This window comes from Petromyzon marinus, chromosome 23, assembly GCF_048934315.1.
Source record: "Petromyzon marinus isolate PM22_M1 ecotype Great Lakes invasive population chromosome 23, UKy_Petmar_22M1.pri1.0, whole genome shotgun sequence".
NCBI classification, from domain to species: Eukaryota; Metazoa; Chordata; class Hyperoartia; order Petromyzontiformes; family Petromyzontidae; genus Petromyzon; species Petromyzon marinus.
Genome location: NC_133689.1, coordinates 3,511,642 through 3,536,088, shown reverse-complemented (window position 1 = coordinate 3,536,088; position 24,447 = coordinate 3,511,642). Strand labels below are relative to the sequence as shown.

Here is a 24,447-nt window from a genome sequence, read left to right as displayed (position 1 = left end):
GACTGCTCGCAACCGGTTGTAAAGGGTCGTCCGACACGAAAGTCGCCCGCCTTTGTAGCCGTAAGCGTGGCGGGTGGCGGCTGTTGGCGACTATTTTCCTGCGGTCCGTTTCGATTTCACCACAACTGTCATTGTTTATTTATAGATTGTAGTTCATTATTGTTTTTTTCAGCATACGTACTTGCGAGCGTAGTTATCGTCATCATCGGCTTGCGTTGCGTTCCGTGTGGAATTTATTCATTCGTGGGAGTGCAGTTCGTCTTTTGTTGCGCGCGGCACCGTGATAATTTCGCTGTGAAAGGCGCTGTTATAAAATGTAAAGATCCTTACTGTGGTCACGAACACGCTGTGTCTGTGTGTATTATTTTCCACCATCAAGTTCATTTATGGCTTCACGTGACCCTTGCTGTGGCCGCTTACTTTCACCGCGATAGAAAAAAAAAAACTATAGATATGTCTTTAAATCAAAATCCCCCGAACCCAGAAATCTGACAATACATCAAATCGCTGTGTGGGGCGATGGGAAATAATTTAGGGTCTCAGTGACGATCGCAATTAAACTTCTCGAATGGTGACGCAATCAGCAAATAAAATTAAATAACATAAAAAAAGGTTCCGTGTTCTTGTACACGTTGCGCACTGGGGGTGGAAGGATGATACCACCACCCCCCCGTTGGCCTCATGGGTCACGGGTGACGTCGCTATAATGCGGTTGCGTCGAGTGATACCTCTCGGACGAACCGTGACATTTATACTGCAGATGACCGCCCGCCCCCCCTCCAACCCCCCCCCCGCCCCCCACGATAGCTAACGACGCTCATCGCTGTTAGTGCAAACCATCAATAGCCCACGCGGGAAGTAAACGTCACAATCTTGGAAAAGGCAAATATTGTCGTTTTTTTCCGAAACACCTTCCGGCCACCCCCCCCCACCCCCAGCCCCCCCAAGGCCCCCCCCACCACCCCCCCCCCACCGGCATTCCTGAGAGTACAGTATTTTGTTGGTAAGCTTTACGGAGCACGACGGAGGAGCTGGGTTTTTTTTTTAAACCTCCTCGCTGCTGGAAGCGGTGTGCGGGTTCGGACAAACAAAAATTGTTCCAGGGGGAAAATATTTTCAAGTGGATGTTGTTGTGCTTTAGACACCGTACACCTCACTAATAACCATTCGGGGGGTGGGGGAGCCGCGGGAATGCTCATTTTTCTCATTTTCTCAAACACTTAAAAAAAGTGAAAGCGAAGGAGAAAAAAACCGGGAAAAATAAAACGTAATAAAACATCGTATGCGTATACATACATATATATATAACAACAAAAACGTTGTAACGAGAGGAGACGCGGATTCCCCAGCTTGCCGTGCGGGCGCGAGTGAGACCAGCGCCACAGCGGATCCTGCAGGGCCTCGACGGGCACTTCCAATCGTTGCTCGGGGGAACTCCCCCACAGCGCAACTCTTCCAACTTCGTACCGCCCCCCCCCCCCCCCCAACCACCTCGAGCCCTTCGGTGCTTGTCGGGACAAATAACGCATCGGTAGAACAGTTTTGTTTTGTTTCCTCTGACGTGGATTTTTTGTTTCGTTATGCTCGGTGCGAGGCCGGGCCTCAACCCCTCCAACTCCCCCACCCCACCCCTCACCCCACCCCACCTCGGCGTGGATCGCTCCTCACCCCTCTCGCCGACGCCGCCGCCGCCGCCGCCGCCGCCACGCGGGCGAGCGAGCGAGCGAGCGAGGTGGCGACGGACGGAGGTTGGCGCCTCCGGCCATCGCCAGGAACGCTCGCAGTCACCGTCATCAGACGTTGCTCTGTCTCTCCTCGGTCAGCTCGAGCGGCGCCTTCTCCGCTCTGAAAAATAAAGCAGAGACGTCGAGAGCTCGGGTCAGCTCCGCGAAGCCGCCAGCAACGAACGCGGACGCCCAACCTCCAGGTGTCGTTTCGTATCTGTGTCGAACTTCCCTCGCACCGAACGCAGCCAGCCGCGCTAATTGCAGACGCGGTGGAAGGGCAACAAATCAACACGCAAAAAATCAGTTTCTAAAGAAATGAATGTCCAATATAGATTAAAAAGTGCATAGCTCCAGTGCGCTTCCTAATGTCGGAAGGAAGAGCGTTCCAGACGGCCGCAGAAGAGCATCTGAAAGCGGCGCGATGCGGTGACCGCCGCCGTCTCATAACGAATACAGAAACGCGAGAGACCAAGGATAGCCTCTCGAATTAAACCAACGGTGCGAGCGGCCTGGGCGAACGAAACGACAAATCCAACAAACAAAAAATGGCGGGAAAGCAGAAGGGCGATGCGCTGAGAAATCGGAGCGAACCCGCCTGGGCACTCTCACCAAACACCCCCCCCCCCCCACTTCCCCGGGTTCCGTCATCAACGAAACCGATGGGGACTACTCGGTGGCTCCGCCGCTGCGAGTGGGCAGCCTCTAATCGGGCGCTGTAGAGGCAGCCGGCCGGGGCTGGCTAGCCACGAGAAGCGAAGTTCGGGACTGATCGCCATCCGTCTCCAACTGTACGTTGATAGAGCGTTGCCCCCTTGCGCGCGAGTTTTCTCCGGGTTTCCACCCTCCACCCCCACTCCACACGTGTACAATAATAATAATAATAAACAACAATTCGTCATCATTAATTGGCTGGACCCATCTCCGGAATGAACACCCAATGTGGCCGAGCGGCGGCAGGACCCCTCGGAAAACAAAGGGGTCCCGGCGACTCAGGGCGACTTCTCCTGGATTAAACGAGGAAATCCCAATTACAGTAACACCTTGGATTGCGAGCATAATTCGTTCCGGAAACGTGCTTGTAATCCAAAGCACTCGTATATCAGTTGTGATCACGTGACGCTCGGCATACAAAGGGTATACACGTACTACTACTCGTATTGCAAGACCCTCGCTCGTTTATAAAATTAATATTTAATTAAACATTTTGCTCGTCTTGCAAAACACTCGCAAACCAAGTTACTCGCAATCCAAGGTTTTGCTGTAATTGTGGTTATCACCAACCATGGCTTTGCTCGTTCGGCGAGAACGCAGATCGGGGGTTGACAAAACGCGAGCGAGACGTGCGGCGACGACCGACCGACCGACCGACGGCCGAAAGGGTGACGCAAACAACGGTTCGGGCCCACCTCTGCTTCAACAGCTCCTCGCTGGTGCGCTTGCGTCGCGCCTCGTCGATGGGGTACGTCCGGAAGATGAGGAGGCCGAGCACGATGAGGAGGATGGGGATGGGCACCACGAGCAGCTTCAGCGTCATCGACACGGTAGGCGGTTGCTCGCACGCGTTCGTCACGTAGCCCGCGAACCTGCGCCGGCGGGCGGACGGACGGGCGGACGGACGGCGCCGCGGTTAGCACCGTCGCGAGCAAGCTCGCGCACCGCGCTGAGAACCCGGCCACTTGGGTTCCGTCCCCGGCCGCTAACTGAATCCGGGGTTGCCGGGTTCTGAGCACAGACTCCAGTGTCTACCAATTATCTCCAAAGTCTGCTAAGAATCATAAATACCGGCTCCGCGTCCTCCACCCGCGACACAATCGACGCCCTTCCAAGGACCACAAAAATTCGCATCGCCACCGCCGCCAGATTTGCCTTCGTGCAAACCCTCGCTCGTGTAGGCAGCCGAAACATCCTCACGGGACCAGTCACCGGCACACCACCGTCCGGCTTTTGGTCTTCTCTTCCACTGCTACGCCCGTCTCGGTGAGCTCACCACCTCCTCCTCCCCTCCATCACAAGCCGCTACCTTTGGATTACGTCCGTGAACCGCAACTCTATTCGGCGCCCTCAGAGTTGCCCGGTCACGCGAAACATGTAATCGTTTCCTTGTACCGCATCGGCAATCTCGGCACGTGCCCGCGCTGGCAGTAGCGTCCCCTGTCCACGAGCGCCACCTCTTGCGCAACCTCGCCTTCCCGATTACACAAAGCGGTACTCGTTTTAGCCGGCGGGCGGGGGGGGGGGGGGGCAAGCAACTCACTCGAGGCTGAGCGTGGACACCCCGAGCGATACGCCGGAGGCGAACTTAATGAAGAAGACGTAGAATGAGTAGAAGATGGCCTCGATGCCCTTCATGTCCGGGTATTTCAGGCGGAAATCGTCGACCACGTCCGGAAGCATGGACCTGACAACAAACAAAAACACGGTTAGCGGACAAACCGGGCCGGCGTTGTGCCGTTTATCGCCGGGGCGGCCGCGCGGTGGATACGCCGCCACCGCCACCACCGCCGCCACCGCCACCACCGCCACCACCACCGCCGCCGCCGCCACCGCCGCCGCCACCGCCACCACCGCCACCACCGCCGCCGCCGCCGCCACCGCCACCACCGCCACCACCGCCACCACCGCCACCACCGCCACCACCGCCACCACCGCCGCCGCCGCCACCGCCGCCACCACCACCACCACCGCCGCCGCCACCGCCACCACCGCCACCACCGCCACCACCGCCACCACCGCCACCACCGCCGCCGCCGCCGCCACCGCCGCCGCCACCGCCACCACCGCCACCACCGCCGCCGCCGCCGCCACCGCCACCACCGCCACCACCGCCACCACCGCCACCACCGCCACCACCGCCACCACCGCCGCCGCCGCCACCGCCGCCACCACCACCACCACCGCCGCCGCCACCGCCACCACCGCCACCACCACCGCCACCACCGCCGCCGCCACCGCCGCATGTGGCTGCTGTGATCCAGAGCCCGTCGAGGCAGCAAACGCGAGGGTTGGCGGATCATCGCCGTGCAACAGTTGTTAAATACACCCTTCCCGTGGGGCCTCGAGGAGGCGACATAATTCACGGCGTCACCTGCGGTCCAGCCTGCGTTTGTGGTCTCGTGGTGCGGGTTTGTTGGGTTGTTAAGTCAGGTTTGTGGGTTCGTAGTCCACGTCTACGGGTTCATGGCCGAGGCTTGTAGTTCGTGAAGTCAGAGTATCAGGATTCTCAGCAAGCAGGATATTCATGCTGCAGCGTGTAGGGTGTTCATGGTGCAGCGTGCGGATGTGTTCATGGTGCAGTGTGTAGGGTGTTCATGGTGCAGCGTGTAGGGTGTTCATGGTGCAGCGTGTAGGGTGTTCATGGTGCAGCGTGTAGGGTGTTCATGGTGCAGCGTGTAGGGTGTTCATGGTGCAGCGTGTAGGGTGTTCATGGTGCAGCGTGTAGGGTGTTCATGGTGCAGTGTGTAGGGTGTTCATGGTGCAGTGTGTAGGGTGTTCATGGTGCAGCGTGTAGGGTGTTCATGGTGCAGCGTGTAGGGTGTTCATGGTGCAGCGTGTAGGGTGTTCATGGTGCAGCGTGTAGGGTGTTCATGGTGCAGTGTGCAGGGTGTTCATGGTACAGCGTGTAGGATGTTCATGGTGCAGTGTGTGGGGTGTTCATGCTGCAGTGTTTAGGGTGTCCATGGTGCAGTGTTTAGGGTGTCCATGGTGCAGCGTGTAGGGTGTTCATGGTGCAGCGTGTAGGGTGTTCATGCTGCAGCGTGTGGGGTGTTCATGGTGCAGCGTGCTGGTTGACGATGTGTTCAAGTGGAGGGCACTGTGACCACCGTCCGATTCGAGCGAAGGTGTTGGCGGCATTTAAAATCAGGCTAAATATGTAATGAACGCCCAGGCCGGTTAGCGTTGTTTTTATTTAGAGAGGCCGTAGCGCTGACACTAACGTACTCGCCGCGACCACAACCGCACCCTAACAACTGTGCCGCTACCCCCTGCCGTGCGGCCTTTCACTTTCCGGTTCCGTTCGCGAATCGATCCCGTTCCGATGATGCGAACGTACGCGATCGAAACTGAACGGGAAGCTGGTTCAGGTCACCGCTTACCAGGGCAGGAGGTACGCGGCTGCCACGCTGATCCCCGACGCAGCGGCCACAATGTAGGCCACCGCCAGGTTATCGGAGATGAAGTAGAGGATGCAGAGGAACGGAAAGATCCACTGTGGACGGGAAGACGGTGGGGGGGGGAAAGGAGGAGGAGACAAGGGCGGCACACGGGTGAGAAGACGACGCCACCGGTCGACGTAGCCTCGAATCCTACAGGGTCAGCCACTCACCGCCTGGCGGAGCGTAGCCACCGCCGCAGGAAGCCAAGCACCCGGGGAAAAGCAAGCGCCCTTTCAATTCGTACACGACGGCGTTGGTCACGGGTTCACGTCACCTGCGCAGCCGCTTAGCGGTGCTATCGTCCACCCACAATGTAACAAAAAATCAATGACTCCATGGGTCTGAATCGAATATCTGTACTGCATTGGACAGCCTTAACAGACTGTAGCGGGCAAGTGCTGTTAGCGAGTAGCACCTACGAAGGCCGGAACCGCACGCCAGGGGGTGGATGGCCGGCACCATGCCCGACCGCCTTTGCCTCCCCACTGGCGATGCGTACGCACCGTACCGGGTGCTCATTTGAGGCCGAGTCGACCTAGGGGAGAAGGCCCCAGGACCGGTTCAGATAATCGTCGTCGGTGTTGGCCGTTAGCAGGAATTGAGCTCGGTGTATGGAACGGCAGCGTAGCGCTAACCGCTACGCTGCCGTTCCATACATTGGACATCGTAATACCAAAACACAGCCAGCGGAGGGCAGTATAACATTAATTTTCGTTTATGTTTCGGTTTTAATATCAAACTCAACCGTTCTAATCCAAAATCTTTGGTATTCATTGGCTGGCGATGCTACGTGATTCGTATTTTAATATTTTAATGCAAAGCAATAACACGATAGCCTACGCGCTGAACTGAATATGAAATAATAAAATAATATTTCACAGCTTGTGTGTCAATATACGGCTGGATGAAGGCCGCCCCCACGCCGTGCAGGTCATGGGGATTTTTTGACCACACAACCACAATGCTCAATGTGGGAGGGCACATAAGTATATAAGTATAGTATAACAGTGGCTTTTGCTGGGGGGGGGAGGGCGAGTGGAGGTGGCAGGAGTGATGTTATGTTATTAACATTTAGAGGATGCTATTTTTACTTTTTTTAAGATGGGGTAGGCATAAAAGCAATGTTCCTGATCGAAGAAAATCCTCACGGAGTCTCGTTGTCAGGAGATTCTCGCCACATCGGGACGTTTTGGCCGATTTCCACGAACAATAACTTTGGCTTCGTGTGGGAGGAGAGCCACCACGTGGAACTCCGCACAGATAGATTGAGCAATCCATCGCGTACACAGACAGCCAGACTCCCTTGCCCTCAGTCACCAATCCTACAGCGCCTGTTTTTTTTTATATTCCCAGGCAGTCTCTCCCAGCCAAGTACAAACCAGGCTCAAAATTCCCTGCTTAGCTTCCGAGGTCTGACGACAGATGGGGGCTCAACCCCACGTGGGTCATTGTGACATCACGATTTGCAAAATAAATTCCCCCCCCCCCCCAACCTTCAACCCGCACTCACCAGCAAGTATGATGAAATAATCATCATGGGTTGCGCTACGAACCTGGTGACCCCAGTTCGATTCCCAATCACGGCGGTATTATCCAAACCGGTTCCTGGACCTCCTGCCTAGGTCGCGTTGGCCTCAAACGGGTGCTCTTGGGGAGACAAAGGTGGACTGAGCGTGGTGGCTGTTGTGCCCTGCCGGTCCTTCACAGGTGCTCGCTAACGGCACTTGGCCAACCAGACTATTGTGGCTCTCAACCGCGGGTACCCGGACCCCCCCCCCCACTACCCCCGGGGGTACCGCGAGGCGAATTATAAATGTTGTGAAATGCTCTCACTCACGCGTGAGGTGGCGTTGGTGAATAATCACTGCCAAGATAAAATAACTGCGGTAGCAATTTGAATCCGTACGACGACCCAGAAAGGATATAAGAGAGCCTTCTAAATGCATCGGTCGTAAACAATGCGGGCTTCCAAGAGTAACCACGGAGCGCGGGCAAATAACGTCACGCGTGCGAGAGCGTCCGTTATTTTTTTTGTTCCGACATTCGCTTTTGCAGTTACTAGCGGAGTTCGGGATACCTCACAAAATGGGACATTGGTTAACACATTCCTGCGGAGGGGGCTGGTAGGAAATTTTTCCTACCAGTAATGCCCACTAGGAGCGCATTTGTTATATATCCGGGTGTCCGGATACACGTGGACAGACATCCACAGACATACACAATTAATCCCCTGCCTCCTGTGAATTAATCCCGGTTGGGCTTCCAGTCCACTACATTTCCTACCAGTAAAATATTGAGGTTCATTATCCATAGATGTATTTCTCAGAACCATGTTGGGTTGGATTGCTCGGTCGAAACAAAATTCAACAAGGCGGGGGGGGTACACAGTCGCCCAAACAATTGTTGAGAACCACTGCAACGGTGGCCATATATAGTCTGGGAGGATAATCTTTATTCTCATAGCTGCTCACCGCGAGCTATGAGCGCTCTGACACGTGTGGCGCTGTCTTTGTCCGGTTCGCATCTTGGCATTGTTCTCTGGTCTGACACTGGTGGTGAGAATCGGCCATAGAGAAGGCCGCTGTCTCTGGTGTAGGACAATCAGTTTCAAAGACCATGCATCATTTATTATCAGAGCAAGTTCGTGTGCATGTTCACCACAAGGACTGCGTGTGGTTAATGCAGTTACTTGATTACTCGCAAAATGATTCTGTTGGGTGTTAGAACATCTTAACTGAACTCCTGTTGCATTGCCAGCAAGGGTAAAAAAAAAACACGCCTCTGCTTATTTTTTCAACCTTTGTTTCTCGTCCTCTGCGCAAGGAAATCGCTGGCCACTCACAGCCTGCAGGTGCCACTCCCAGCCTGCAGGTGGCACTCCCAGCCTGCAGGTGCCACTCCCAGCCTGCAGGTGCCACTCCCAGCCTGCAGGTGCCACTCCCAGCCTGCAGGTGCCACTCCCAGCCTGCAGGTGCCACTCCCAGCCTGCAGGTGCCACTCCCAACCTGCAGGTGCCACTCCCAGCCTGCAGGTGTCACTCCCAGCCTGCCGGTGGCACTGTGTCGCCACTAGGAGGCGGCGAGACGCTGGGCTGCGTGGGGGGCTGTCACCCTGACGTGGGGGGCTGTCATCCTGACGTGGACGGCCGTCAGCGTCCGCGAGGAGCCACCACGCAAGCCAAAAAACGGATTTCTCCAAACTTCCACCACACAAAAAAAAAACCTATCAAGAGGCACCTCCTGAAAAAAAAATTGTCACGAGACTCGGCGAGGCTTTCCTCGACTGTCGTCGTCGTCATCGTTGTTAGCCTGTAACTTCCCACCCCGTTCACTCCCAATACATCCCCCCTCTCTCCTCCTCGGCCGCTCTTGTCCGGTCGCGACCTCCAGAACTCTGCCATCTCTCTCCGATTCCCTTCACGTCATTCCCCCGGTCGCCACCGCCATTCGAGTTTCGTCTCTCACCGCCCATCAGCCGTTCTCGTGACGCGTCACTGCGCATTTGCGCCGGATTTATTTTGCGCCCGAGTAAATGGCCTTGCTTCATTAACGTATGCATGTTGAACTTCTTTCGCACCGTACGTGGCCAATCGCTTTTAATCGGGAGGTGCACCCAGGCGTGTGTGCCCTGGGCTGTACAACAAAACATCTGACGCTTCGTTGGTCACAGAAAGAAAAAACAAACATCTTCGCGGTGTTCGGAAGTGTCCGAGTAGTTCCTCCGATGACAAAAGAAAGTTTCAAAGAAACACGTTAACCCTGGCCCGGACGTACGACGAGGAATAACCCGTCGGCGATGTTGTTTTGGTCGCGGACAAATATTGGGAAAGGCTCCGCGAAGTGGCCTCTGCCACGTGGAGACCCGGCGCAGATCGGTGCCTGAACATTGACCTGCGTCCGTGTGCGCGAGCACGCGGCGTGGAAGTCCCCGCAAACAGCTGGAATTATCTGCAACGTATCGCCAGCGAACTTTCACCCGCACGCTGGCAATGTCATCAACGCGCAACCCCCACCCCATAGCCTACTTAGATAACGCACGCAGAGATAGACGGTGAGGCGTGCGTTATCGTTGCTCTCCAAAAACAAAGAAGTAAAAAGGCAATGGTCGCCCGTGTCGCCAAACACAGCCTGTGGGGGGGGGAGGGGAGGGCTTGTCAGAGAGCACCTTTTTTTTTCCTCCCACTCAGCTTAAAGGACGCGACCTGGGCTTGCTGTCTTCACTCAAACGCTGTCCTCTGGACAGTACGGTCCCTTCACCTGATGAAGGCCACTTGTGTTGTGGCCGAAACGTCGTGATTTTTTCCTATTTTATTTTTACCTACGTGACTTTACCGAATAGAACCAAAGAGTAAGCACCAATTAAGGCTGGCAACGGACATAAGTGGGTGGGGTGATGTGGCCAGGAGCACAGACACCCAGACACGTCGCTATCTGCAGCCAGGTATAGAATCAGTGGGGTTCACGGCACAGTGGGCTTATCGCCGCGAACTGCACGCGACAGCGACGACAGCCGCCGTTAGCCGCCAAGTGGCGTTGACGTCGCCACATCGTGTAAACGCGTTGCGCGAAACGTTGAACTTCTTTCGCACCGCACGTGGCCAACCGCGCTAATCGGAGGCGCGAAGTAAGCCCAACATACGTACGTTTAAACAACACCACTGGGGAGACAAAGGCGGCCGGGCAGTGTTGCTGGCCACCCACCCCCTCGTGTGTGTGTCGTGCCCGGCCTTCGTTAGGTGCTCGCTAACAGCACTTGCACCAAGCGTCTGTTGCAGGCTACACGGGAAGGGTCTTTCCGTCTCGCTTTCTTGACACCGGGAATGAGTTTGTGGGACGCATATCGTTTTTCCCGGAGCGTCTGATAAATCCGGAAAATACGGCAACATTGCAGTGAATGTAGCGGCCTCTCGTGGCCTACATGCCGCCACGTGAACCCCATTACATACCTCGATTGCAGCTTTTATTATAGTTTAAACTCGAGTGTTAGTGACGCCCGTCTGCACGTTAAACGGTGCGGTCCATTTAAACGACGCCGTTCAAGTGCACCGACTCACGTTCGCCAATCCATATATAAATAATGACTCATTACATGCCATGCAGTATCTCAGACGAACGACCAATAGCACAGAAAATGACACTGGATACTGTACTAGCCGTTTAGGATAAGCCCGGTATTCCATTGGCACAAGGCTTCCCGAGTATATGACAACACACCCAGACGCACCAACCCCCGCGGGTGTCCGTGTTAAGGCTAAGGAGCGAGATTGTGCCATTCGTCATCATGCGCCATGCTCAATCCACTGCTGAACGAAGGGATTCTCCAGGCTGCTGCCACCTCCCTCTGCGATATAATAATAATCATCTACCAAGCACCTACGCAATAACTAATTTTATTGCCCCATCTCCCCAGTTGCAGACCCTGTCAGGCAGAGGGACACATTCCATTCCTTGCCTGCCAGTCCAGACCTTTGGCCACCATCCACTTCTTGAAAAGTGTCCTGCACGTGTCCTTTGATCCCCACGTTTATTTCCCTATGCGGCCAAAACACAAGAGCACAGGGGCTGCTGTTCTCCTGTGACGCGGTAGCTGCGATTTGTAAAAATTGTGTTATAATAAATCATGTCTAATATAGGGTAACGGACAAATTCTCAAACAGGATAATGAAAACCAAAAAATAGCCCACATATTCCAAGCGTAACCTCGATTTAAAAAGTTATCATTAATTAGGATGGACTTTCCTTTTCGAACGATGATTTATAATTCTTCGTGGATAAACGAAAAGTCATTATGACTCAACACTTCTTTTTCGAAGGAGCTGGTCAAACATCAGAATATAAGGCCACAGAGCTTGGGCAACAGCTGGGGCCGGTTCTGGCTGCCTCACCGCTCTTTGCGCGTTACGAACTCCACAGCAATTTGAGATGCCGTTTGCACAAAATACACCAAAATACCACAAAATTATTTCAACTATTATAACCATTTTTAGGATGCACCGACTGTAGAATGAACGATTATGCTCACGATGCGCGCACGGAATTGCACGCCCAACGTCGATTCTGGAAAGGAATCGTATCGAAGTGTGGAATCTCTGGACGGGCAGGGGACGGGTAACGGACGGGTAACATCACTCCACTCCTAATAAAAGGGTGACACAGGCTCTGCTGACGAGACCCTGAAAGACGAAAACCGGTGGAGGGGTTTGCCTATTTAAAAAAATGGGAATCATTGATCCACAATTCCCACAGGCTGCCCCGATATCACGTATCACGTTTAGCTAATGAAACGTGAGTCCGTCTGGATAAATTAATTATTGTGATGTCTGTGTGTGTGTGTCTGTGTGTGGGGAGCGGTACTGTAGCCGTTAGCGCGCTGCGCTATGAACCCGTCGACCCGAGTTCGATTAACGCTCACGGCCAACACCAGTGACGATTATCTGAAACCGGCCATGGGCCTTCCCTAGGTCGAGTCATCATCAAATGAGTACCTGGTGCGGTGTGTAAACATCGCCACTGGGGAGACAAAGGCGGCCGGGCGTGGTGCTGGCCAACCACTGCCTTCGTGTGCCATGCCGGCCTTCATAGGTGCTTGCTGACAGCACTTGCCCCTACGGTCTGTTAAGGCTATACGTATAATCTTTGTCTGTGTGTGTGTCTATGTGTGTGTGTGTCTGTGTGTGCCGTTAGCCGGCCGTGCAATTTCAACATCGCGTCGTTTCAGCAACGCGTGCGTCACTTTAACGGCCACAGCAGTTGCGCTGGCGAGGACTGCTTTTTGAGTTTTAGTTTGTGGTCCTTCTCCGCACCTCCGATTAGCACAGTTGGTTACGTGCGGTGCGAAAGAAGTCCAACGTGCATACCATCACTACCTTATCATCAATACCTCATCACCATCGCCACCTCATCATCACCAACACCACCTCATCATCAAGCCACTGGAGCTACGCACTTTCAAATCTAGTTTGGAAACTAATTTCTTTAGAACCACTTTTTTATGTTTTAGTTTGTTGTCCTTCCCCCGCAACTCCGATTAGCACGGTTGGCTACATACCGTGCGAAAGTGGTTCAAAACGCATATGCGCGCGTGTCTACAATCGTTGTGGGTGTGAGAAAAGGCGGGAGATTTATCAGCCGGTGGCAAAACGAGACCACTTCCTGTATAAAATAGATTACACACTAGTCGATTTCAGTTTCGTGAGCAAGCTGCCCAGGTTATGGGCAAAACTTAGCCCACTTGTCACGCAGGCAATATGAGAGCAGCACAGACCAATTGTCTGTCGGGTTGAGCTTATTTCGCACTGTACATAGCCAACCGTGCTAATCGGAGGTGCGGGGGGGGGGGGTCAGACAACAAACTAAACACAAAAAAGTGTTTCTAACATAACAAATCACGTATTACACCCATGCCCCACAATTCACCAACCCGGACTGACCGGCGTCGATCAACCCGCGAGACCAAAGTGGAATGGGGGAGGCCTTCATCCAGCAGTGCATTGAGATGGAGCTGTAAATTAATGTTGTCAACTCATTAAAGTTATAATAACAGAGCGGTTGGGCTAAGCAAGAGAACACGTCCGGGCGGACATCCTCGGGGGAGATGAAGCAATAAAATCGGTTCATGTGCAGGTGCTGGGTGAATTATGATGCTGCATGACCACGGGAGTTGGTGGTTGCTTGCACAGGCCCTCGTCCAGCAGTGGATCAATCATGACCGACGATGACAGCTTGGTTAAAGAATGCATTGTAGTAAGCCGAGTCGATGCAAGACGTTGCACGCTGTGGTGCGTCGCGGGGCCAACGTTTCACTTACCAGCATGCCAACATACACGGCCGCCTTCTTCCCGAACTTTCCCATGAACCACTGCCACAGCGGGATGGACAGCGCCGCGGTGCCCTGCCAACGACAGCACAAACGGCGGCACGTTAAGCGACCGCGGCGATGTCGATTGGAGCGAGGGGCCGAGGAGTCCTGGGGGCTTTGAAGTTGATACCGGTCCAGAGTTTTTCCTGCTTACGATGGATGCTGCATGGGCAAAGATAATATTTTTGTATATATATGTCGGAACGCTCACACAGCAGAGCGGCCACGTTAGAGCACGGTCCGTGGAAGCACACGCCAGAACAACTGCTTCTTGAGGTGCCCTTTAAGCGAGTGAACCGCTGAGCGACACGAGTCGGCAGCACTTTCCCCTTCCACGCTGCTACAGAGCGGCGTTCAATTGCAGTTGGCGTTCAAGGGCCTCGATGCTGCTGCACGGATCGGCGTCTGTTTTCACAGGGGGCAGGAAGAGAGCACGGATTCAGAGTGGGGGGTTGGGTCACACACAAGCCACGCGATTTGGGGGAGGCTTCAGCTGATTTAAACGGAGAAATCTACAGATCACAGGGGAATGATGCAGAGTGGGGGGGGTGGACACACACAAGCCACGTGATTTGAGAGAGGCTTGGGTTGATTTAAATATGAGATGGTCCAAAGATGTGGGGGCGGGGAATTAATTATTGAATCGAATCGTGGCCATGTACAGCAGTAACGTATTGATTTATTGGAGGGGTGGATTACCGCATGAGTAATCGGGTTTTAACGACGTGCCCACTCGACACGCGCCAAATCGCGCGTGTGAAAGTGCCAGCATATTATTCATTTGCGACAATCACATGCAAATATTACACTTCGGCCAACTGGGGCAAACAGACAGCTGTGCAACATAGACAGGGCATCATTATAATTATTGTTGTATTGATACAACACAAGTGAAGCGGTAAAACAAAAAAACACAACAAAAATAATAATCGACTATTTAAACCGAATCTTGGCCAAACCATGACATGCCTGTGGGAGACGACATTCGTGACATGCCAATTACTACTTAAACGTGAATGAAGTGCCATCATCAGCCAACGTGCATGCACATTCGCAACCGTATTTTTTTCTCTCTCAAAATTCTTCCGCCCTTTACGATGCGTATGGGACTTTTACTCCGAACTTTTTTTCGCAACCGTGCGTAAGCCAGCCGCGCGCGAGGTGCGGTTTGCTGGACACAAGTCTCGGTGTTCCAAAATAGGCAGATCAGGAGCATCTCGTCGCAAGTCAAGGGACGCTGAACACACACACGCCGTTTCATCGTCACGGTAGACAAAACGCGTCGCTCTACAACAACACAGTCGGTTTGTGATGTACTGGTAACGCATTGGCACGTTCTTTTCACGTGACGAACCTTACTAATTGGCTGTGTCGGGTGGTGGATGGCGGTTTTAACGACGCATTTAAATTTACGTGATCTAACCCCACCACCCCCCCCAAAAAAAAACTGTATGATGAATGATATTGGTCGCGTGCCGTGCCGGACTTCATAGGTGCTACTCGCTAACAGCAGCAGCAGCACTTGACCCCAACAGTCAGTTCAGGCTACGCCATGGTGGGCGAGTGGGTGAGATGGGGTGGGCGAGTGGGTGAGATGGGGTGGGGTAATCTATCGCGTTTGATTTTTGTTGCAATTTTTTCTTTAGGTGGCCTTGCGTGGCGTAGCGTGCGTGCCGAGAATATGAGGAGGTTACTCAGAGTCAAAGCGAGGAGGAGTTTCCTCCTCCTCGCTTTGACTCGGAGTAACCCCTCGTGCAGCGAGCGGCGGTGGGGGGGGTGGTGCAGCGAGCGAGCGAGGCGCACGGGGCGAGAAGGGATTGGGTGGCTCCCTTCATCACGCCACTTCGAGTGGGAGGGCGAACACGATGGGGAGGGAGGAGAGGAGGGGAGGGAGGAACCGCGCAGGCGGTGTGTGAACGACCCTCGATGTTGGGTCCTCGGAATGCCACGAAGGTTCGTTCGTGACTCACGGTGAAAACTTCGAACTGCGTTTATTCGTCACCGGGTGTGAGGGCAACACCCCCACACTCGCCGTGGGCCATCACAGATGAAAGCTCGACGAAGGTTCGTCGTGTCACGTTGTGGACATGTACGGCGGCGGCAGCAGCAGCCGCCGTAGCAGCCTCTTCGCCAAATAACGTTGATTCTACGATGTAACACGATTTTTGTTCCTGGGTAGTAAGTGTTATTTTCTAATTGCTCATGCCTCAAAAAGTATAGAAAATGGCACTAATTCGCCACAAACTTTGCTTTTGTGACCAGGACTTTACGGGAAGGAATGACACAAATGCACACCACGTTTTCTCATTGAAAATAGGTACATTTCCAAAATATCACTGTCCTGGACACAAACGCAAAGTTTGTGGGGAAATAATAGCTATTTTCTGTACCTTTGAGGCATATGCAATTGGAAAATAACACTTACTACCCAGGTACAAAAAAAATGTGTTACAGTGTTACTTAAACGGAGAGGGGAAGAAAGAATCGGAGGACTCGGAGGGAATTAAAAATCCACGCGACCACGGACGGAGAGAGAGACAGAGACAACTCCAAATATATAGCAGCAGCTGGGTTTGGGGCTGGAACCCACGACACAGGGCCCAACGCACAACGTTCACAATGCGACGGTGGTGATGCTGACGATGATTTTGGTGGGGATACCACAACAGTTAGTGACAGCGGCACAAAAAATAAGTAATATTTTAAAACACTTTTTTTTAAAACACGCTTTTAACATGAATGTACTAGTAATTGAAGAATTCCACGACTCCAGGAAGTGGCCCCGAAGCTTGCCATAACGTAAGGGACCGTGTAAAAATGACAGCCAACGTCAGTTGACCGTGGACAATTAGACCCAAGCCGAAACATATAAAAAAGAATGTTGAAAAATATATGTTTTATTTGTTATGATAGAATATAGTATTGTCATCAGTGTGACATAAGTATACCAAGTTTGCAGTCGATACCACATTTGGAAGTGGGTTAAAATTGAGTTACAATATTTGAGGATACAACAACAACGACGACAACAACAACAGACAATTAGTTAAATAAAAGCGTATAATAATTAAAAAAAAATAATCTCTCGACACGACTCGTCAAGAAAAACACCGCGTGGCCTTAAGAGTAAAGGCACAGACGACCGAAGTTGAGTTTTGTGTTTGATTTGTTTGGCAGGTACAGCGAGAGAGCAAAAACCCATCAGGATGTGCAAATGCCTCGGTAGGCTTTGCCTGGTAGGACGGGGAGAGTTTCCGTCGTAGTTTGTTTGTTTTTGGGTGATTTGTTTTACGACCTTGCACTACTTTGCACTACTATCACGTGTTTGTATTGTTTGTTGTAACGCTATTTACCTGCCCCTTTACAGGTATGTCTGTGAAAAATATCTTTATAGCTCATCGGATTCCTCCAGTATAAATATGCTGATTCTGCAACAAGGAGAACTATTGCCCAAAACGTCACCGATTATATGTTTTTACTCTTGTGGCCACACATATAAAAGCACAGTTTAACACGTAGGCTTTCGCGACCAATATCCATGAGAGTTTTTTTTGTGGCGGGTTTTAACGACACATTTATATATTTACGCCATCTAACCCAAAAAAACACCTCTTATGGATAAAGGCGCAGCCCTGCAATTGCGAGCTCACGTGACCAACAACAGATTCACTCTTCAAGATGCCTCCGCGTGATCCGTGCTCATCCGCAACACAAGACCCTTGCGCAGACCACACTTGCGCCAGATGCTATTTTTGGCCTACTCTTCCACACGCTGGTAAAACAGATAAAAAAATTAAACTAAAATGTGTCTCGGGGAAGTTGTTGGTTGACGGGTGTACCCCCACGTTTTACCCCACCGCGGGTAACCTCCCCCCCCCCCCCGTGCCACCGGATAGGCGGGCAAATTTGGCTGGGCACAGGGGTGGCGGTGCGTCCCGGAAGGGCAATGGACACGCGAACGTCAAATAGACGTTGGGTTTGGTTTTAACGAGGGTTAGATCGCGTAAATATGAATGTGTCGTTAAACCCGCCACTACCAGACACATTGTAATTAGCGTACCCGTCAACCCACACGCTCCAGCCCGTATTCTTGTACCGTACAGGGAAACTGAGTTTTCAGGTCCACACGACGTACACACATTTCAATACGGGCAAAACATTGTTTTTGTCTGGGTTTCTCCCTTGTGATGGGACTTTGTAGGATGAACGTTGAAATGTATAAGGGGCACGGGGTGGCCAATAAGGTCTGAATTGGTCTGTAATAAGCGAGGCACTGACAAGGGGTTGCCATCGATTCTTAGCACCACGATTGGACTGCCCCTGTGTCCGCGTGCTCAAGATCCCTTGATCGATGCATCCGTCGTTCTAACCCCCTCCTTTATGTTTTGAAAACGTTGCCACTGGCTTATTCATCTCACAGCTGCTGCTGCTTCATCATCATCATCAGCAGCCACAATCTATCCACTGCTGGATGAAGGCCTGCCCCCAAGCTGTCGCCATCTCTCACACGTATTTGCGACGTGACGGTGTCTCCAGCTACAGCTCCCCGCAAGATACTGCCACTGCATCGCTTTATTCTGTGTATATATGTGTCATAATTTATCCGAGTTTTGTCTCAATTGCGCTACGGCCGTTGCGTCGTCAGGAGGCGAAGAATCCGTTCGGAAATCTCGCAGAGCAGTGCGACGAGACTACGTATTCGAAGACGGCCCCTTGGAAGCGGATACCCCAGAGCTACCTCCGAGATGTGCGTTCCAAGTGGCTTGTGGTTCCACACACGCCGAGTGGCGGTGGCTGCGCTTTGCACCTCCCATCGCGGAGAGAGTAACGTTCATCGCATGACAAACTACATTTTTGTTCAATCCTCAGAGCTGGAATGTATCCGAATTTAGGGCAAAACATAACTTCAGAGTCGTGATTGACTTAAACCGGGTTTAGCCATTGGTGACCGGGCTGAGACCATCAACTCGCCGCACTTGAGAAACCGTTTTTATCAGAAGCGGTTGAAACCTGGCATCGAACCCAGGTCTCGAAAGGTGCCGGCTCAGAGCTGACTGCTCAGCCACCTGGTTCCCCCAGAAGCTGCGTGTTCGTGCATGCAAATTCACTGACCGAAAATTACTCCAACTGGGTTTTTTTTCCTCTTCTCGCGAGAAAGGGGGAAATTCGAATGTCACTTCCTTCCAGGCAAAGGGGAATGGCTTCCTATATATTTTAATTGATACTTTTTTTTTATCCTGCAGCAAAATTGTTGCACGTGGCGTATAATGACCATAAAACATCGTGCGCTCTGTGCTCTCTCTCCGGATAGAAGTCTCATCTGTACTGTGCCTCGTGAATTCACTAAGAGATCCACTCTCTCTGGCTAGCAGTCTCATCTGTACTGAGGCTCGTGAATTCACTAAGAGATCCACTCTCTCTGGCTAGCAGTCTCATCTTTTCTGAGGCTCGTGAATTCACGAAGAGATCCACTCTCTCTGGCTAGCACTCTCATCTGTACTGAGCCTCGTGAATTCACTAAGAGATCCACTCTCTCTGGCTAGCAGTCTCATCTGTACTGAGCCTCGTGAATTCACTAAGAGATCCACTCTCTCTGGCTAGCAGTCTCATCTGTACTGAGCCTCGTGAATTCACTAAGAGATCCACTCTCTCTGGCTAGCACTCTCATCTGTACTGAGGCTCGTGAATTCACTAAGAGATCCACTCTCTCTGGCTAGCAGTCTCATCTGTACTGAGGCTCGTGAATTCACTAAGAGATCCACTCTCTCTGGCTAATAGTCTCATCTGTACTGAGGCTCGTGAATTCACTAAGAGATCCACTCTCTCTGGCTAGCAGTCTCATCTGTACTGAGTCTCGTGAATTCACTAAGAGATCCACTCTCTCTGGCTAGCAGTCTCATCTGTACCGAGTCTCGTGAATTCACTAAGAGATCCACTCTCTCTGGCTAGCAGTCTCATCTGTACTGAGGCTCGTGAATTCACTAAGAGATCCACTCTCTCTCTGGCTAGCAGTCTCATCTGTACTGAGGCTCGTGAATTCACTAAGAGATCCACTCTCTCTGGCTAGCAGTCTCATCTGTACTGAGTCTCGTGAATTCACTAAGAGATCCACTCTCTCTGGCTAGCAGTCTCATCTGTACCGAGTCTCGTGAATTCACTAAGAGATCCACTCTCTCTGGCTAGCAGTCTCATCTGTACCGAGTCTCGTGAATTAGCATGGCGGACGCGTCGGCTCGACAGCTCGTTCAGAAGCGACGGTGCGGTGAGTGAGTGTGTGCGTGCTCATCGTCGTCAAACAAACGACTTCACCCCCACGCTCGTTCTCCTGGAACGAATTCAAAGGGGGGGCAAACTGCCCTCAACCGCGGTCTCCTCGCTTCAATTAACCCGTTTAACGAGCCGCCTCCTCCTCCGCCTCCTCCTTCCCGAGAAACGCAGCCTCCGCCTCTACGTGCCCCGCCCACCCACACCGACCCACATTGACCAGAATGGTGAAGTATGGTCAGACAAACCCACCCGTGACCAACACGGTATGCGGGAGTCCATCATCCAGCAGTGTGGACTGACAGCGTGGTGTACATAACGACGACTTAATTATTGAGCAAAATGGCCGGTCATCATCGTCAGCTCAATCCACAGCTGGATGAAGGCCTCCCCAAGCCCACGCCATCTCTCAAGATCTTGCAACGTCACCCAGCACAACTGCGCGCGAGCCAAATTTAGTGCTCCCATCTCCTCGATGCATTTCCAATCTCCTGCCATGGAGCGAATTGCTTCGCACACCGGACGCGCAATCCAAGAGGTGGTCCCCTTCGACTCAATCTCCCGGCGCGGCAGCTGAAAAACAATGGGGGGCGAGTTTCGCGAAATCGCCGCCGCATCCTCCGTCCACCCCAGCGGCGTAAAATGAAATGGGTTGCACCGCACTTGGTCATTCCTTCTGGTCACGTTGCGGTGGTGTAAAGTGCGGGTACTTCCACCTATTCCAAGATGTCTCGCCAGAGTGGAAGACTAGGCCAAATACCACCTTCTGGTGGGGGGGGGGGGAGGTTCCTCTTAAGTGGAGGCCCTTCCACCAGTGGTGTTGCCAGCGAGCTAATGAAGGGCTGCGCTTTAACCTTTATCTGCTCCGTAGCTTTGCTCGGATGACTGCGCTGATTTTGGTTTCATCCTTCGTGTCTGGAACAAGCGAAGGGATTGTGCGCCGCATACCAAGTCGGTGCCGGCCAAGCGGCGAGCTCCCATGGCAGTCAGCCGCGCCGGGGGGACGGTGAGGGGGGGCAATGGGGGGGGGGGGGGCAGTGGGGGGTGGGGGGCAGCGGGGGGGCGGTCGCCGCCACCCAAGATTACATCCACTAGGGTGTCGTTGACGGGGACGGCGCCCTCGATGGCGCGCCCGCCTCCCTGTCCAGCCGGCGCGGGTGCAGCGCTCGCGAGCGCACGGAGTCTGGTCCGACGGCTAGTGCAATAAATTTGATGGCGTACTCCCTCACCGACACGCCAACTCAGCCACCCGCCCGCGGGCGTTGCCCGGATCCCTCCGAATGTGGCGCGAGCTCGGCTCGATGGCTTCAATCTGTGCTGAAAAACCCCCGACCCTGCGCGTCGCGACGCGGTCCGATTCACGTTGTGCACCGATGCCCGCCGTCGGCCCGGCTATCGAAAGACCGTGGCGGCGCGGCGTGGTTCGGTGCGCACTTTCGATTGCGAGCCCGCCCCCCAAAGGATTTTGTCTGACCCCCTTCTTGTACCGGCACTCATCGATGCCTCTTGCCCATGGTTGAGCACTGCGGCTCCTAACCTAACGGCGCTCGACAGAATGCAACGAACCAGCGATCACGCCGAATGACGGTCCCAGCACTCACCGATTCACTCCGATTTGCTCGCTCGTCGGCGGTCAGTCGCTCCGTCATCACTCCTTTGCCGCCACTATCATCGTCGTGGTTAAGCTCTTCTCATCAATTTCACCCGCTCATTTTTCCACCCGTGTTTCGTCTCATCCATCACACTGATGGTCACAACAACAGACTCAACCAATCACCCACTCACCCACACATTCATTTCACTGCAGGTCAGATCTCATCTCTGCTTCTTTAACGTACACTGCTCAACTTTGGAAATTCCCTCCCATCGTCTCCTTTCCCCAAGTTTTCATAGTAACCTTGCTCTATTAAAAAAAAAACTAGTATTTACTATTATCTATTAACTACTTTGATAGTACTGTTTGTTACTGCCTGCCTGACATGATGCAAGGCCTGTGCTCAGCAACTGTGATTCCATCGTACGGAGTCGAGCGAGGGTTAATCCTGGCCCCGGCGGAAGCGGGGACCCACGGCATTATCATCGATGTTGAGCGGTGTGTGTGTGACATAGGTCAAAAAATAAAAATAAACCCCAGGGGTGAATGATTCACCGAGGCCACTCTGCCGTGTGAATTTCACTTCCCATTCCTCAAATGCTTTTTTTCAGACTTGGAAACGGTTTTGGTAAAAATTAATAAACATTGAACATTTGATGCGGTCGCAAACCGTGACATTTCAAACCGTGACATTTCCTAACTTTATATATATGCACATTTACATTCACACGCGTTGTACACGTACGTACAATAGTACGCCGCAGTGGGGAAAAGTCACCCGCGCAGGGCCAAATGGGAAATAACCGATGATGGAACAGGTGAGATTTGTTTGAGGAGGGTAATGGCGGTTGGCCACCCTCCGTGCAATTGCAGGGTTCAACACTGCAATGGGCGCTGCGGTGGCGAGATGTTAACTACCTCGCCTGGTATACAACAGGGGACCCGGGTACAATCCTGACCCTGACGCCCGTTTGCATGTCGTTCTCCCCGTGGTCATGTGGATTTTTCTCCGGGTCCTCCGGTTTTCCCTCTGCATTCATTTCCACGTGACGATGAGCCACTTCGTTGGGCGATTATTTGTGGTCAGGTTGGTTCTGAACAAGAGCTATACAAGCTCAGTGGGCCTTACCTGGTAAAATAAAAAAAGAGTTAGGTTTAGTTTACTCACCAGGATCGTCAGCACGATGTGCTGGAGGTCATTCTCAAACCCGGCTGTGTAAACGCAGAAAAGAGCAAAGTTTCCCTCCACCAGCTGCAACAACAACAAAACAACAACAACAACAACGTTGAGACCACCGTCACCCACAATCATAGGCAGCTGTCATTACCGGTGGGCAGTTTGCCGGGGCAGTGGAAACTGACGCTCGTGCCCCACAGCAAGAAAGGGGTCTGGGTTTGATTCCTGACCCGGGCGCTCTTCTCTCCCTGCGTGGCATTCGTCTGTTCTCTGTTCCCTCCCTCTTCTGCGTGGGTTCCCTTCGGCTTCTCCGGTTTAAAAAAAAAAACACCCTGCATTGTAGATGATATCGGTCGCGGAAGCCCGACGTGTTAAACTGAAATACGCCGCCACGTGCTTTAACCGGTGTCGGGCCAAAACGTCCCGAATGCCGGCAGGTTTCCTGCAAGTTACCCTAATGGGATTGCACAGGGCAGCAACATCACCCACCTTCCCCCTATAATGAAAAACGTGGCAGGAAAAGATAATTATCGATGCTCGGCAAACCTTCGCTGGGTAAAACAAGCAGAATAGTTACAATCACCGCTCAAATTGCCCTTTTATATGCCGCTAAACGCGATGCGGCACAAGCCGGCAATGCTGGCCTGGGAACGCCTGGGATTTCCCCAGGAAGAGCTCGTCTGTCGCCAAGGAGAGGGAGGTCTGGACCGCCACTACTCAACGCGCTGCCGCCACAACCCTCACCAGGACAAGCGGACTGAGAAACGAACGAACAACAACAAAACAAATATTTTACCACTGAGCTGTATAACTCTTTTTCAGAAGCAACCTAGCCACAGATGAGAGCCCAATGAAGTGGCTTATCGCGCGGAAATTTATAGCAGCCAAAATACTCTCAACGCTTGTCGGTTCTCAATGTGGAGGGAAAAACCGGTGGACCCGGAGAAAAATCCACGCGACCACAGTGAGATAGAATATGCAAGCTCCAAATATACAGCAGCAGGCGTCAGGGTTAGGATAGAACCAACGACCTCCTGTATACCAGGCGAGGTCGTTAACAAAGCAAAGTGTCCGAGCGTGTGGCTTGCAAGGAGATGTTGCATAATCACCGCGTCTTGTTTCGGGATAAAACAGACGCCAAGGTTGAGAAAGAGAGAGAGGAGGACGAGGTTTGGCATTACACCGGCACAACATCTTAAGAATAAATCGCGTTCGATCGTTCGATCGACGAATGCATCCTCGAACGTTGCGTGCGTCGGCGGAGTGACCACACTCACCAGGAATCCCAGCGAGGTGAAGAGGAAGGCGAAGATTAGCTTCATGTAGGGGCCGTGCTGCAGCACCAGGCGGACGCCCGTGGCAAATGGCACGACCTTCTCCGTCTGCGAGCAATTCCCGTCTGCGAACGGTACGGCGCGCACATGACACCCTTGTTGTCATCGCCGTCATTGTCGTCATCATCAGCAGTGTCGTCACATCGCCACCCTGCGTCATCATCACCATTGCAATTAAAAAGCAGGTTGGGAACGATGGAGGGTCGGGGGGGGCGCCAGACGTGGGAGCGTACAAATGCAGCACAACAATGGATTTTGCCGCGGTGACTTCTGCCGCTGCACATCGTGCAGTGCCTTTGTGCCAACGACGGAGACGGCACACAAAGCCGCGCGGCAAACA

At 52.9% G+C, this 24,447-nt stretch overlaps 1 protein-coding gene across 1 annotated transcript in view; it reads right to left on the bottom strand.

Moving 5' to 3' along the window:
- Positions 1-965: 965 nt before the first annotated feature.
- The window catches only part of LOC116945193 (sodium-dependent lysophosphatidylcholine symporter 1-B-like), a 62,163-nt gene continuing 38,681 nt past the window's right edge, over positions 966-24,447 (bottom strand). Inside the window, exons 8-14 of the mRNA XM_032959451.2 lie at positions 24,051-24,172; positions 22,765-22,848; positions 13,688-13,771; positions 5,822-5,934; positions 3,982-4,125; positions 3,134-3,310; positions 966-1,845 (exon numbers count right to left, since the gene is read on the bottom strand). Coding sequence (XP_032815342.2) covers positions 1,794-1,845; positions 3,134-3,310; positions 3,982-4,125; positions 5,822-5,934; positions 13,688-13,771; positions 22,765-22,848; positions 24,051-24,172 — 776 coding nt within the window. The 3' untranslated portion in view covers positions 966-1,793. The remainder of the gene's footprint in view (positions 1,846-3,133; positions 3,311-3,981; positions 4,126-5,821; positions 5,935-13,687; positions 13,772-22,764; positions 22,849-24,050; positions 24,173-24,447) is intronic.